At 41.9% G+C, this 15,041-nt stretch overlaps 1 protein-coding gene across 4 annotated transcripts in view; it reads right to left on the bottom strand.

Annotated features, from left to right (window-relative positions):
• Positions 1 to 15,041, bottom strand: part of mprip (myosin phosphatase Rho interacting protein) — a 75,041-nt gene that overhangs the window by 16,618 nt on the left and 43,382 nt on the right. For 3 of the 4 annotated variants that reach the window (XM_015356335.2, XM_015356334.2, XM_015356336.2), the window contains exons 11-16: positions 12,384 to 12,452; positions 10,661 to 10,750; positions 9,562 to 9,671; positions 8,224 to 8,764; positions 7,497 to 7,634; positions 2,908 to 5,727 (exon numbers count right to left, since the gene is read on the bottom strand). In XM_015356335.2, the coding sequence (XP_015211821.2) occupies positions 2,908 to 5,727; positions 7,497 to 7,634; positions 8,224 to 8,764; positions 9,562 to 9,671; positions 10,661 to 10,750; positions 12,384 to 12,452 (3,768 nt within the window). The remainder of the gene's footprint in view (positions 1 to 2,907; positions 5,728 to 7,496; positions 7,635 to 8,223; positions 8,765 to 9,561; positions 9,672 to 10,660; positions 10,751 to 12,383; positions 12,453 to 15,041) is intronic. The other variant, XM_015356337.2, reaches the window with a different exon arrangement.

Genomic DNA, 15,041 nt, shown 5'->3' with positions numbered 1-15,041 from the left:
CAACCAGAAAGACTTCACTGAAATGTTCTACCAAACTATAATACCCATTTTGTACAGCACAACAAATTGGAGTCAGGAAAGAAACTACGTCATTAAAAAGATCAGCCTTTTAATTACGAACAAGCTTGCACTGGGAAACATTAAATTCCAATTACATGTTTCGGTTTTAGAATTATTTCCAAGGTCCTTGAAATGGGTACAATGAAACGGAAGCAGGTCCACACGACGTCTCTTGTCATCTGATCCCAAACAACATAACCGAACTCTTCATGAATGTGACAAAACAAGCATCTGATATATGCTCTGACAGTTTGGCCAGGTTTGGGAATGCATGCATGTATGATTCTTTTTACGAGCTACCCTCTCTCCCATCTGAACAGCATTGTGACACCTGTGGCTTCTCACAGAACCACATATGCACTGCAAAGCTCTTAAAAGCTCACAGAGAACCGACAGAAGACTTCTGATTACACAGAATATGTTTCGGGCACAATAGAAAAAAATAATAATTTCATCCACTAACCCCTCCCAATCAGACAATTATGAGCACCTCACTCTGAATTGATTTTCACAGCAAAACACATAAGTATTATTTCACAACCAATACAGCTCAATCAATAACAATACTCCACCCTTATAGAAAACACTATGCTAGCAAACTGCCTGAGAAACCACTGAAACCAATGAACTACAGCATAGACAGTACAAACCACAACATACCTGTAGAACAGCGATTTCACTGCAATTTATCTCAACTTCGGACTTTCAACAATAACAAATTAACCATAAGATAGGATACAAATAAGAGAAGAAAGATCAGTTGATCTCTTTTAGTTATGAGCAGCTAATTGACATGAGCACCGTGTTCAGATATTTCTTGAAAGAAGCCAGGATATCGGGTTCTACATCATGGCCTGGGAGCATACTCCACACTCCCACCACCCTTAACACCTGAACCTAAAGAATTCACTTCCATCTTGTAAGCTGAAATAAACAGCTCACTGTTGCATAAGTAAGGTATATGTAAATAGGCAGAAACTCATGCATATACCTGAAACTAGTACCTGAAAATCAAAAATGCACGACTAAAGGGAAGCAGTATTTTTTAGTCTTAAAAAATGCAGTTAAAAGCCGCAGTAAAGCTCAGCTGCTGTACTCCTTAAGGGATATTTTGGAAAAGTGTGCCCTTTTGTTTTCATGACACCTGAAAAAGGGGAATCGGCACAGGCTACAGAAAAAACGGGCTACATTCTGAGCATTTTAAGGTTTTGACCATCCGAGCTAAATGGCATTACCACAGGGCATATGATCAAAAACTGGATAGTGGACTACTGCAAATCTGACGTCATCTGCTGTTGCCCAAAACTACAGAGGTCACAGATGTGAACTTCATAGAGGTAAAGAGGTGATGTGACAGTATTTCAGTCACACCTGAAAGTGATGCATCTGCACATCTGGGCAGTTGGCAAACCTCTTTGCATCAATAAGACATCCTTTTTAACCAAAGCGTCAGTGTGTAGGCCAAACTAGGCCAAAAAAACCCTTCAACACTCCATTCAGAATTAAATTAAAACTTGTTCTGTTCTTGACAGTGGAAAATATTCTACTTGTCTATGAAGAATATTAAAGCATCAATAAAATTTAACAAATAAAAAGACTCTCATTATTATGCTCAAAAGTAGTTTTGTGTTCCCCACGACTGACCTACTGCAAAAAGAAGCAGCAAAAACCTTTCAGAAACTTCATCTCCTTTTCTCATTTGTGAAAAAGAGCCTAGAATAGCTATGGACTACTAGACAAACTCATGATTGAAGGTGTTAAATAATTCAGTGTTGTACAGTAAGTGCCATCTTTGGATATGGTTTTGCATTTCTTAAAATTTCAACACTTAACCAGCTTTGATTCAGTGCTAGTTCAGCCACTGCAGTTAGTACTCAGCTTCATGTTAGACCTTGCAGTGAGTCCATTGCATTTCTGTTAATAGTCTTCAAGTTAATGACAGGGAGACAACTGCTAGAAGACAAGATGAGTTTAAAGGTAGCATATGTTTTTTAGTAAAAGACAGCAACTCAAAAGGTACACAACTGAACCCAAAACATTTGTTACAGCCAAACACCACAATATAATGTCTGCAATTGCATTTTAAAAAGATGGAATGGTGGATTTAGAGTAGTTTCATTAATTCCTGGACCTGGCAGAATCACTTTTAGTAACATATGGTGTCCTTTAGGGCTACATATCAAGCAATACTGTTAAACTGGGAAAATTAAATCAGTAATGGATTCAATGAGATCACTAATAGTGCAGACAAAATGGAGACAAAAAGTTCTGGACCTCTCACATCTCAGGATTAAATTCCTTTCGCTGGTGTTGCTGAATCTGGGTTCAGCTGTATACTTTTTAAGATCTCATAAGGTCATCAGGTGTACAACAAGTAAGGCTAGGAAGCATACTAGATCGTTTCTGTGGAACCCATTTCGTGAACAACAGAGGATTTTGTGCTTGAATGCAGCTATGAATTCAGCTGCAGCTCTCCTTGGACAGAAGGACGCTTTAAAAAGAGCAGTCAGTGTGCGTGGTGTGGAAGATCATACATATGTGTTTCTTTCTCCTGCTCTCCTGCTTACTGAAGTGAAAGCACACTCATAGAGAGCACCTACAGCTGGACTCTGTTTGACGAGCCACTGCAGATGAGGAAACCTGGAAGAATAACACTTATTGTGGTGACGCGAGAGAGCAAATGGGTTCCTCAGTACACATTAAAACACGTCAAGGACTACATGCAGATACAGGGTTAACACCATGCAACACTACAGGACTGTTGGTTACGAAAGCAGAGCTACATCAGGTGGGGCCACACGGAGTTACAAGGCAACACGGAGAAAGCAGAAACAATAAGATTTCCACCTTCAGGTTTTCCAGATCTTTCTCGTATTTCTGCTGAAGAGATGACACGTCTCCTTCACGTTTGCGGTCCTCCATTTCGGCCTTCATGGCGGTAACCTGAGACTCAAGCTCCTGGATCCGTTCCTTCAGAAGCAGCATGGAGCGGGGCTTGTTCTCTTCAGCACCGCCACTGCCGTGCAGCTCCGCCTTCAGCTTCTCCATCTCGTTCTCAAACCGCTGTTCCAGGCTATGCCTGTCGGCCAAGCTCTTCTCCTGCTGCCTCTTCAGCTCTGTCTCATGCTTCGTTTTCAGGTTCTCCATGCAGACGGTCAAGGAGTCGATCTCCTTGACGTTCTCCTCCGATTTCAGCCTTAGGATTTCTCCTGCTTTCCCGATCTCCTGCCGGAGCTTCTCTGCTTCCAGCTCGTAGGCGTCCTTGACTTCGCGGAGTTCTCGCTTGTGTTTGGCTGCCATGTCCTGCAGCTGTATGGCCTTGTCAAGAGAATCGATAGGCTCGCCCTCAATCTGGATGCGTGTCACTGGCATGTTCTCCACACCCATTGGGCTTCTCAGGTCTGCAATCTCCTTGTGCAGGGTGTCTACTTTAATCTTGAAGTCCTCATTTTGCCTTTTTATTTCAGCACAGTTTTTGCAGTCCGTTTCATTCGTTCTCCCAGCTCCTGGCTCAGTTTCTTTTAACTTGGAAAGTTCCTTGTCATGCTGAACATCTAACCTACAGATTAGATAGGACAATTGGGCCTGCAAGACAGCATCCTGCAGACTGGCCAGCCAAGGCTCCTTTTGGCTTCTGAAGTCTAAGCCATCAAACAGTCTCAAACCCAGAGCCACGAGCTCGTCATCTGAAGAGGACTGAATGGCGGAGGCAATGTGGGTCAACAGAGAAACTTTTCTCTGCAGAATCTGGATAAGACCCTTCCTTACTACGTTATCCGTGTCATTATCAAGCCAATTATACAAATTTAAAAGGTCTTCCTTATTTTTCACTTCCGTGTCTCCCTGATAATTGTGCATGGTTTCCTCCTTCCCATGATTTCCTTTCTGTTTCTTCCCTACCTCGTCTACTGCAGAAGCTCTGTTAAGATCGTTAACAAGTTCCAAGCCCATCTCAGGCTGCTGTGCCCCAGACAGATGGATGAGACCGTGTGCTAAAAGCAACATTTTCTTTTCCACGAATGCGTTCTCTGCCATTTCACATAAGAAACTACCAGTAAGCTCGTTTGCTTTCAGTTCCTCCAGGTTGTTCAACATATTTCCCCAAAATTCCCCTTCTAACAGTAATTTTCTCAGAACTAACTGATGTTCTTCTGGACTCTCTTTCTCTGATAGCTCTAAACTGGAGCTGCTACTCTGTACGTATCTCTTCAATTCACTCACCACCTTTCCCACCCGAATATCCACCTTCTCTAACACTTCGGACACTTTACTAAGGGCTGCCGACTTTAGCTTAATCTTTTCCACTACTTGCTCAATCCGCTCTTCATCCGTTACACTACTTGCAAGACCTTCTTTCTTTTCTGTGCAACCATGCCCACTCACTGACCTCCTCAAGCCCTCAATCTCCTCCTCTAGCTCTCTAATCTTACCTTCTGCCTCTAAAAGCTTTTGGCTGTACATGCTTTCCGACTCTGCCCTTTTGAATTTGAGCTCCCTATACTGGGACTCAAATTCCTCTCGGGACTGTTCTAAGACCTCGAGCTGCTTCTCCTGATCTGCGATCCTGGCCTCGGCACCTGCCAGCTGTTTGAGAAGACATTCCTTTTCCTCTAGAAGTAGCTGTGCATCATTGTCTTCAGTCATCTGGAAGCCCAGGCCCTTCAGAGTAGCCTCCTTCAGATGCAGCTTCCTCTCCGTTTCCTTCAGGCTGCTCCCCAACACTTCTAACTTCATCAAGGCATCCTGCAGCTTCTGGGATTTCTTGCTCAGCTCCTGCTCATAGAAATCCTTATCTATAAAGTCTGCTTCCTTCTCTGCCAGCTTTGTCTTCAGCTTGTTTAGTTCTTCAACCACCTGCAGGTACTGCTGTCCTCCCTGCTGATTAAAAAGCTCTATCTTTAGCCTCTCTATCTCCCTATCTGCTTCTGTCAGCTGATTCACGATTTCCTGATAACGCTGATTCAGCACCTCGTTTTCGTTAGTTAACAACTCGACCTCCTGGGCCAGTCGTTTGACCGTGGCCTCGCTTAGCTCCACGTGCTCTTCCATCTGCCTGAGCGCCACACAGCTCTTCAGATTATCTAGCTTTTGCCTCTGCACCCTTCCCAGCATGCCCTCCATGCTTTGCAGACGCGCTTCATACTCTCTGACGCTCTCCCCTGCCTTGGCCAGATTCTGTTTCAGGGCCTCATGTTCCAGGTCCTGCTGTTGTTTCAGGCTGTCGTACAGCTTTTGACAGCATGTCTTACTTCCAGGAGTCCTGTGTTCATCTCCCATGTAAGTGGCTAACAACCGCACAAGGTCGTTTACAGTCAGGGGGGAACTTGAGATCAGGCTCTGCAGTTCCTCCAGTTTCTCCTCGGTGTCTTGCAGTACTATACTCAACCTCTTGGCTGTCTGTGTCAGCTCCCCAGGCGCATCTGTGATACCCTGGGTTTCAGAGATGAAGGTATTCAGAGATTTGGCAGGGGACAATTCTCGTGCTGACAGCTCTGAGAGAGAAAGACCCAGTTGTGCTTGCATGCTGCGTTTTTTGACCTCTTGCTGCTGCAGGAGCTCTTTGGTTTCTTGGTACTTCTTTTTTAGGTTCTGAGCTTGAGAACTGATCAGCTCTTGCCTCTTCTTCTGGGACTCAAGCTCAGCCTCGAGACCCAGTGGGGACTCCAGCTTGGAAAAGGGGACCAGATAGTGGTTAACATTCAGCAGATGTCACAAGCTCATTAACTGTAGATTCTTTTTGAGATTCTAATTTTGGAAAAAATAACATTAACAAGATACTGTGCTATGAACGTCAATGCAAAAAACAACATGTCTGAGAAATTAAACTCTGCCGGTTAAAAGGAAGACACTTCCAAATTCTTTGTGTAAATGAAGCAAAACACAAGAGACAGAATTGGAAAAAAGGAGATTTAATGATGTAGTTAGTAAATCACAACTGAACATGCACATAAAAATGGTTAAGAGTTATTTTATGAAGTAAGTAATGCAAAATTAGTACTAAGTAGTTGACTTTGGAATAGAAAGCATATTGTAGCAATTGTTACAGTATTTTCTAGCTTCTGCTTTTTAGAATATTTGTACAGAATATTAGAAATATTGAATCAACAAAGAACATAATCCTCCAAACTATTTTTCTAATGTAATTGTAATTTGAATAACAAAAAAATCTTCACTAGAAACATTAGTTTGTAAAACATTTAAATATAAGTTTAAACTGAAAGTTTTAATTAAAAAATGTGGCTCTAAATAAACACTGCACACAAATTCTTTTATTAAAAAGTAACTTGTGAACTTAACCGTGGATTTCAGTGGATTCATTCTTAATGCTCTTGACATGAACTCCAAACTCTGGGAAAGGAAGAATCTACAGCACGCTAAGTATGTGAAAATGTGAAATCACTCAATAAAAACACGGTCATTTCAGAATGGCAACAAAGAAAAGAGCACTTCTATTTGAGTGTCACTCTCTTTGTCATTTAAGGTGTTAAAAACCTCTATAGTCATTATGGTTCATTAACAGTAGCACATTTCACTATGGAAAAATAACTATATAAACGCAATATCTGAATTAAAAATATTTGAACAACAAAGGCATACTAGAAAACGAGTATATGAGCATTCCAAATAAAACCCAGGCAAACGGCATAATCCCAACTAAAGACCTAGACACCACAAATATCAAACTTTGCGCTAACAAGCTTAGAATGAATTTTAGCCTCTCCGTTCAGGCAATCTCAGTCAATTTCCACCAATAAACTATAACAAGCTAGGAAGAGCTGACAGAAATGGAGAATAGGCTTTACTTTAAATAAAAACAATAAACAGTAATTCACAATATGTATGAAATGTTAACTACTTATTCTTAGTCATGAAGAGTAACTATTCTTCACCTTAAATGTGAAAATATAAATTATCTTGTCTACTTTAGTTGTTAATACATCATGAATCCTTTGAACAGCATGCACACGACATAAGAACAAAATACACGTCACTTTTTTACAAAACACTTCAGAAACAGTCTCTAGCATGACAGCAACTCCCACAGGGAGTAATCAGAACAAAATCATGCTTGTTCAGCTACCAAGCGTTAGAAGAACCAGTCCCATGATCCATGTAAATCCTCATGTTAATAATTGTATGTAGCATGTAGATTTAACTGCTGCCATACAAACGCTTGTCCTCTGTATTTCATTGCTGAACATGAAAAGAGGAAATTAACAAAGAGGAGCCAGATGCTCAAAATGTATTATTCCACCTCTGTTCCTGAAACATGCAGCTGTCCCATGCAAGCTGTTTATTTATTTTTTTGGTCAGTTGTCAGTTATTCTTTTTAATAAAACATGCAAAGACTGTTTAATGGAAAAGAATGCCACCCCCACCCCCCACCTCTTTCCTCCTTTTGTGTAACAGGAAGCGGTTGGGAGAAATGAGCTTACCGGCGAAATGTAACCAGAGCGAACGTGCTGCTCGCGCTCCAGCGCTGAGCTCAGCTGGGCTTCCAGTTCCAGCTTGCGGTAATGGGAATCAGCCAGCTGCTGGTGACAGCTCTCCAGCTGAGCTCTCAGCTCTTCTACCTACGAAGCAACAGCCAGGTCAAAGTGCATTCGATTCCACATCCAGCTTGAGGATGGGCTTTGTTCTCTTGAGCTCAGATAAAGTGGTCCATCTATTCCTGTACCTGTTCGCCCTATCTCTGGAACTCTCACCAAGGCAACTCCCTTTCAAAGTGTTAAAGTAGCATTATCATGTCATTTTGTGCTGGGGCCCTTTTAGTTTACTACTTTGGAAGTACGCTTTCTTGGACTTCTTGAAGTCTCTTACATGTACCTGCATCACCAATTCTGTGACTGATTAGTGTAAGGTCAGGCAGCAGTGATCAAAGACCTTGAATTTCTTCAGTTAAAGACCTCACTTTCACCTCCCTCTAGCTCTGCTCGAGAAGGCTCATAAGTTTTAATGAATAACAGCGACTACTAATTCTCTTGCTCATAGTATGCAAATCGGAAAGAATGTTAACCCTCAATAAGTATCTGAGATTAATGATTAAATCAGGTTTGGAAAAACTGGAGATAGGAATAATAAGAACCAAGCATCAGAGATGATTCCCCATTATTCTTCTGAGCTGGAATATAAAGCAGTCCAGGGTGTGGCTGGAAGACTTACCCCTTTCTTGTAACTGTCCAGCAGTCTCTCAAGCTCCGCTGTCTCTTTAGCTTGCAAGGCAGAGGCCAGTGGCACGCGCCGCTCCTCCCTTATGGGGGTCTTCTCCACCTGCTGCCAGTGCTGCTCGATCTCGTCCTGCACTTTCCGCTGCCTCTCCAGCGCGGACGAGGCGCCACAGCCCTCCACGTCCATGTGGCTGGGGTCGGCGGCAGGGCCGGCCGTGGGCTCCAGGGTGCCGGTCACCACCTCGTACCTCTTCCTGCGCTCCTCCCGCCTCTTCGTCCGCTCCAAGTCGGTCGGGTCCAACTGCAACGCGTCCACTCCGCAGGTCCGCTGCTTCGCCATGGCCTGAGCAATGGGCCTGAATTCGGCCCAGTCGAACGTTTTGGACCGCCCCTCTCGTCTCCTCTCCCGGGCCCGGCTCCTTTTCTGCCCGGGGTCCCTCTCCGCGGATGAGGCCTCGGAGGAGGGGGAGTCATGCGTGACGTCGGGCTTCAGCAGTGAGTCCAGGGGCGTGATGGAGCCACAGTCATCAGGAAGGCTGCATAAACAACAGATTGACTTCTTTTTTTAAGATTAGAACCACTAATTACTGTTTATTTTATATTTGTGTGAAATAACTTTTGGACACACTCTCCCAGAACCTGTTGCCCTTCATCATTCGGACTTGCTCCAGGCACCACAGTGGAGCTGGTGGAGTGGCATGTATCTCAATGACGGCAAGACGTTTACAAGATGGGCTGAATGGCCTCCTCTTGTCTGTAACCTTTCTGATGTCACTGCAGGCTTGCAGGTTCCCTGCAGATGTCAGGTCCTAGGGTGATTGGTGGCAAGCAATCCATGTCTGAGTGAAGCCTGCTCTACTCCATATCAGAAGAGCTCTGACTGACTCACAGCTCCTGAAAAACGTCCATCTGTATAAAAGGGATGCTACTGCCTTTGACACAACTGTACCAGTCAAAAACAACCAACACTACCAATAATGATTGTATTTACACAGTCTAGGAATACTTCCAATATAGTTTTTATTGAAATTCTATTTAAAAAATCTTCTAAGGGAAAGACAAAAGTCAACTCAGTGGACATCATTAAAAATGGAACCGGAGCACACAAGTGGAAACTATATGGAAAAACCAAGACAAGCACAAAAGGTTGTGGGATCATGGAACAACCTACCCAGCCATGTTGTTGAAGCTGATACCCAGGCTTCAACTAAGAACAGTCAGATGAGATCCTTGGAACAATTAACTACTAACTCCCAAACAAGCTGTTTGGAACCTTTCAGAAAGATCCTTGTAAGTGAAAAAACAAAAAATGTTGTAGAGGAATAAACCTGACCTAGCCACATCTGGAGCAGTGGAGGGGCGCACATTCTTCATAACTGCCTGGATCCAGTTTCGCCTTATTCCTGCAGTCATAGCGGACAGTGTGTACACAGCTTCTTGAGTCTGAAAAAAAATGGCAAAAGAATATTTACAGAGCAAGTGTTAAACTTGTTCACCACAACACCTTGACTACCTCCTTGCATGAAAAAATGTAAGATTAAGTAAGGCAGCAAAATTATTAAGTAGCCAGATGAGTGCCCCAAAATATTCATATGTCAGTGAAGCACAGAAAGAAACTACAAAAGGCCTTGTCATTACAACTCCTTCACCCCACTAGCACTGCTGAAGTTCTTCTTCTCTGAGCTCCTACAACCCACCAACACTGAGAAAAAATAATGGTAGGACAGCCCACGAAAACTATGGCTGTTCTTCCATGCGTCTTTACTTCTCAGTTCCTACATATTATTGTCATATTAAAGGAGGTGAAACTCTGGCCTACACGAGGGCAGCATTGTCACCCTGTAGGCTGTTCTCAACAGATCTCAAAAGCTTAAATAGGCCTAGGTCAGTACAGGTCAGAACTGGGCAGAGAGAACTCGAAGAAAAACCAGGTTTCTATGCAAGTGGTGTTGGTGGACCAGGCACTTTTCCTCTGGAGCACAATTTCCAAACTAGTGCCCCAGTATGGTGAGCAGAGATACTGTTCTGGAAGAGATTCTGAGCATTAGATAAGATTATACACTGAGTTCCTGGCTACTTGGTCATTAAAGGTTTTAGTGCTTGTGTAATGGTGTTGACCACCGGCTAAATTGCACACTGGCTGCAGTCTGGCCTTCCTAAAAGTTCCCCCTTTATTCAGCTTATGAGGCTATCTCTTACTCCTGCACAAGATCTACTGTTCATTGGGGTTCCTGGCTTAAAAGGGTTGCTACATGTCCTCCAGGTGGGGACTACACTTCAGGGTGGTTGGAATGGGTCTCCCAAACACCTACAGCCTATTGGCTCCATAAAAGAACATGTTAAATTTGATTTTATAATTTACAGAGAATGCCGACCAGTAGAACAGCCTACTGTTTCCTGCTGATCGGGGGTTTCAGTGATGGTTTTCTTACATGGATCTGAAAGCCGTAGTTCCTCTGAACCTGGTACTCCGTGACACTGTAGCAGGTGGTCAAATCTATTTCTCCATCAAGGTCAGAGGCCTGAAAAACACCAGGAAAAATATGAGGCCTAAAGAGAGTGGCAGCTCGCCATAGGAGGCAGGCGCAGATTTATCAAGTCCTTGCAATCCTCAGTTTTCAATCCACATGTTTTTTCAGTACCACTGATGGGTGTGGAGGAATGTATCCTCTGACAGACCACATCGCACAACCCACTGTTTTACAGGCTCTCTGCTCATCATGCCTCTGTGGTATTTGACTCAACACACACTATTGTGGAGTCAGCAAATTATGTTCTCCTATATTAAAATGCAAAGATGTGGTTCCATTCAGTACAGCTGCTGCATACCAGCACAAATTATCCCAGTCATGGTACATTTAATAGAAACAAACCAGACAGCCTTCTTTGTAACAAGGAAGATTCCGGATTGTCAGGAGATGCTTTGCTCCTCAATGATCAATGGTATTGATGCAAAGTAAACTTTGAAAATCAAGGAAAAGACAGGGAATCGAAAAAAGCCATGCACACCTTCACAGGTCCTGTATTAACTCTCATCTGCTCTGTTCTGATGTGTGTAAATGAGACAATATTTCTGAAATACAGCTTACTTTGTGCTACCATTTGACTAATACATTCATAATACAGGCCTCAGTAGTGAAACATATACTGTAGATGATGTAGTTATTCATTAGTGACAGCGGGTAATAGGCATCTAGCCACCATTAATACAGTGGTTATCTATTACTTTCTAAGGGCTAGTATACCATCAACAAGCTAACACAGCTTTCAGGTGATAGGTACAATACGTCATACTTTTAATAATATTCTAACTTGTTAAACGTGGACAGCTGATGACAAAAATAATTTTGGATAAAGGTTATGGAACCACCAGATTTGTGCATCAGTGTGGATGAAAAGTAGAACGTATAACAAATAGTCATTAAACAGCTGTTGGAAAGTGTTAATGTTCCATCCATCAATTCTAACCTCTCAATTCAGTACAGGGTGAGAGGGGAGTCAGAGCCTATCTTAGCAAGACGAGATACACCCTGGATGGTAAACCAGATCATCGCAGGGCACACACTCACTCTAGGGCCAATTTTCTCTGAAGCCAATTAACTTACAAGTATGTCTTTGGACTGAAACTCCATGCACATAGCACAACTGAGTGAAACTCAGTGCTACAAGGCAACATTGGCAACCACTGCCCAATCATGTCACTGCCTAATCTTATTCACCGAAAATATCAATGAAAATCTAAAGCAGCTGAAAAATGTAACTGCTGCCTAGGAAAGTAACAAATCAGAAGGGAGTATTTTATACCAATGAAATACTTTGGTGTACCCAATGCACATAAGAACAGTCAGTCAACTTCAATTACAACATAAGGAACAGAAGGACAAATAAGTCACCTATCCCCTATCACCTCCTTCACTATTCTGTAGATCTCAAGACTTCAGCTTTTTCCAAGCTCTTCCTGGGGGTGTGGCCCCAAACATATTGATCTTTGTGTCAAGCATGTGTGATAGATTTCATTCCATTTCACAATTATTGGGAAAGCTATAGATAAGGCAATCTACATCTTATCCCTATCAATACCTTAACAGACAATAAACAGTTTCAAAGATCACCTGGTTTACCTCTTTTTTTTTTAAACTTCATGTTGCTACTGACCTCTTCAGCAATGGAATCCTTATAGTATCGTAGACTGTGGTCAGTCAGGACAAACCAGTACTTCTTCCACTTGAAAAACAGGGTAGAAAATAAGGTTACACACATCAGAATCACATGTACACATACAGTGTATACACGTCTTTGTGGGAATATCGGGCTCAGTTAGTGATACAAACCTGGTTTAATTTGAAATCACAGAGCTACACTCAAGCGCCTTTAACGGATGGGTCACTTGGCGGGAGAGGTTCTAAGGGTTTCACAAGAATCTTAACAAGGACCAACTCGGTAAGGGTACAAGTAACTTACAGTAGGTATATAGGAAAGGTCATATTATTAGGAGATTCAGTTTTTCACATAACTTGGGATACTGTGTTGGGGAATACAAAGCTGAAACTGGTAAAGTTCAAATGGATAATGATTACTTATTAAGGCACTACGTAAAGGCACCAACTGGGAAAGATGTGTATATTGACCTACTCATTTCATAATTAATGAATTAATTTGATAGAAGCTCTTGGAAATGGTAGCTTCTGACAAGCACTTTAAATTTCTAAAGTCTAACATAAGTGGTTATAATTTTGGAAAAGCAGACAGTGCAGGAATAAGGCAGAGCTTACAAACTGTGATCTGGGAACAGAAGGATTCATAGTTGCACAAGGATGTTCTAAGCTGAAAACAAATTCATTCCTAAAATACTGTATGTCCAAACCTCGAAAGATGACAGTGAGGGGCAGCAATAAAAAAACAAACAGAAGGCTTGGGTACATACAGCAACATTTTAAATCAAGGGAAGACACGAATTGGAATACTGTGTTCAGTTTTGGTCACCACATGAGGAAAGAATATTAGAAAGAGCTAGAAGAAAAGCAAGAAGATCACTCCTGGCCTCAGAGGATTGTTAAAAGAGTTCAATCTCCAGTATTTAACAAAGGAGACAGAACATCGATCTAAGTCTACAAAATATGGATAATGGATATGGATAATGTCAATTCAGGGGACTACTTCAGACTCACTAGAGAAACAAGGAAATGGAGTCAAAAGTGGGAACCAAAAGGAAATGAATTCAGGATGGAAAATAGGAAACGTTTTTACACTTCAGTATTGCGCATGTCTGAAACAGACTTTCACAGCCAGTAGAGGAGGTTAATCTCTGGGGAGCTTTAAGAAGATATATGAAATTTCTTTATTCATATTTCTTGAGGGTGTTTGTAGGCCAGGCTTCTGAACTTCAACAGAACAGGAACTTCTGCAACTCGCCAGATATCTGCCGGCCTGATCTGACACACTCCCATAGGTTGCTATGGAGGTGATGGGAAGGTGTGTTGCCCCTATTTCCTTATGCCTTTATTTACCCTTATAAATTTGGGAATCATTGTTACAAGGCTAACTGGAACTTAAATGATTATATAACAAAAACTGAAAATAAAGGGATTAATATAACATTAATCATACAATTAAAAAATGACTTTACACATGAATGTGACTTCAGTGTTCCTGTAGGGGCCTACACACTGTACTACATTTGAAGTATTAGATCTGCAACACAGGATGGCAGATTTACTAGAACACACAACATGCCTTCCCTAGGGGATCTGATAGGAGTTTTTCCCACAGCATTTAAAGACTGCTAATACATATCAGACACAAATGTTACTAATTACTGCATAAAACACAATAACAATAGTATGAGTTACTGTTACTTTGCACATGTAAAAATAAAAGGCTAAAGGGCTTTTTGCTTTGCGATATAAAATGGTTCTAAGATTTAATGCATCTCATTTGCTTAGCTGTTGTTAACCATCTGTCATAAAAAGCAAAATTCCAACACACTCCAGAGCTGGAAATGTTCAGCAGCTGTAACAGAACTCCTCTCCCGCCGTTACAGTGCGAACCAGATGAAGTCCTCTCAGGGTTGAAACCAGATTCCCGCTCACGATAGCTGCCACTTGGCAGAGTGTTTTTGAACAAAGGTCACCGTGGAAAAAAATCAAGCTTTATCCTTTTAACTCCTACCTGCTGACCCCCAGAATCAAAGATGATCCTTCCACTTTAAAGACACACAGCTCAAAGCCTGTTGATGTGGGTGCTCTTTCAGCAGAGACCAAAACTCCTATCTTTACTTTGATGACCTGTTTGACAGCCTTAAGGCAATTGCACATCAGTCAAATACAACATCAACCTGACAACATTCAAGAACAGCAGGTCAGACAATACCGTATCGGAGCTTAAGTTGCAAAGCCATGTCTTGCAATTCTTCATAATTCTGTTACAAAGCCTAAACACTGAATTACACTGTATAACTGCATATTGCATTAGCACTTTTACCCACATTATTATAGTTTCAAAGGAACATACTAAGGTGTGCTTCAAGCTAGCTTATTAAAATAAGAGCAGTAGAACTGCACTTAAAATCAAACCTAGCACTGTTTGATTTGCAGCAAAATGTGAAACAAACACACGGAGTGTGAAAACAGTGATCATACCAGCTATCTGGGATTAAAACAGTAAGCCACTGTATCAGTTTTTTAAAACAAAGCAGGAATTGATTTGATCAAACCCAGAGAAATAGGGCCAACTCCAAACTCAATGTTGTTACATCAATCCCAAAAGTGAGACTGAAATATAAAAATAACTTGTTTAACATAAAAACGCTCATGT

The sequence above is a fragment of the Lepisosteus oculatus genome, chromosome 9, assembly GCF_040954835.1.
Source record: "Lepisosteus oculatus isolate fLepOcu1 chromosome 9, fLepOcu1.hap2, whole genome shotgun sequence".
In the NCBI taxonomy this organism is placed as follows: domain Eukaryota; kingdom Metazoa; phylum Chordata; class Actinopteri; order Semionotiformes; family Lepisosteidae; genus Lepisosteus; species Lepisosteus oculatus.
Note: the sequence above shows the minus strand (reverse complement) of the source record. Positions and strands in the feature narration are given on the sequence as shown.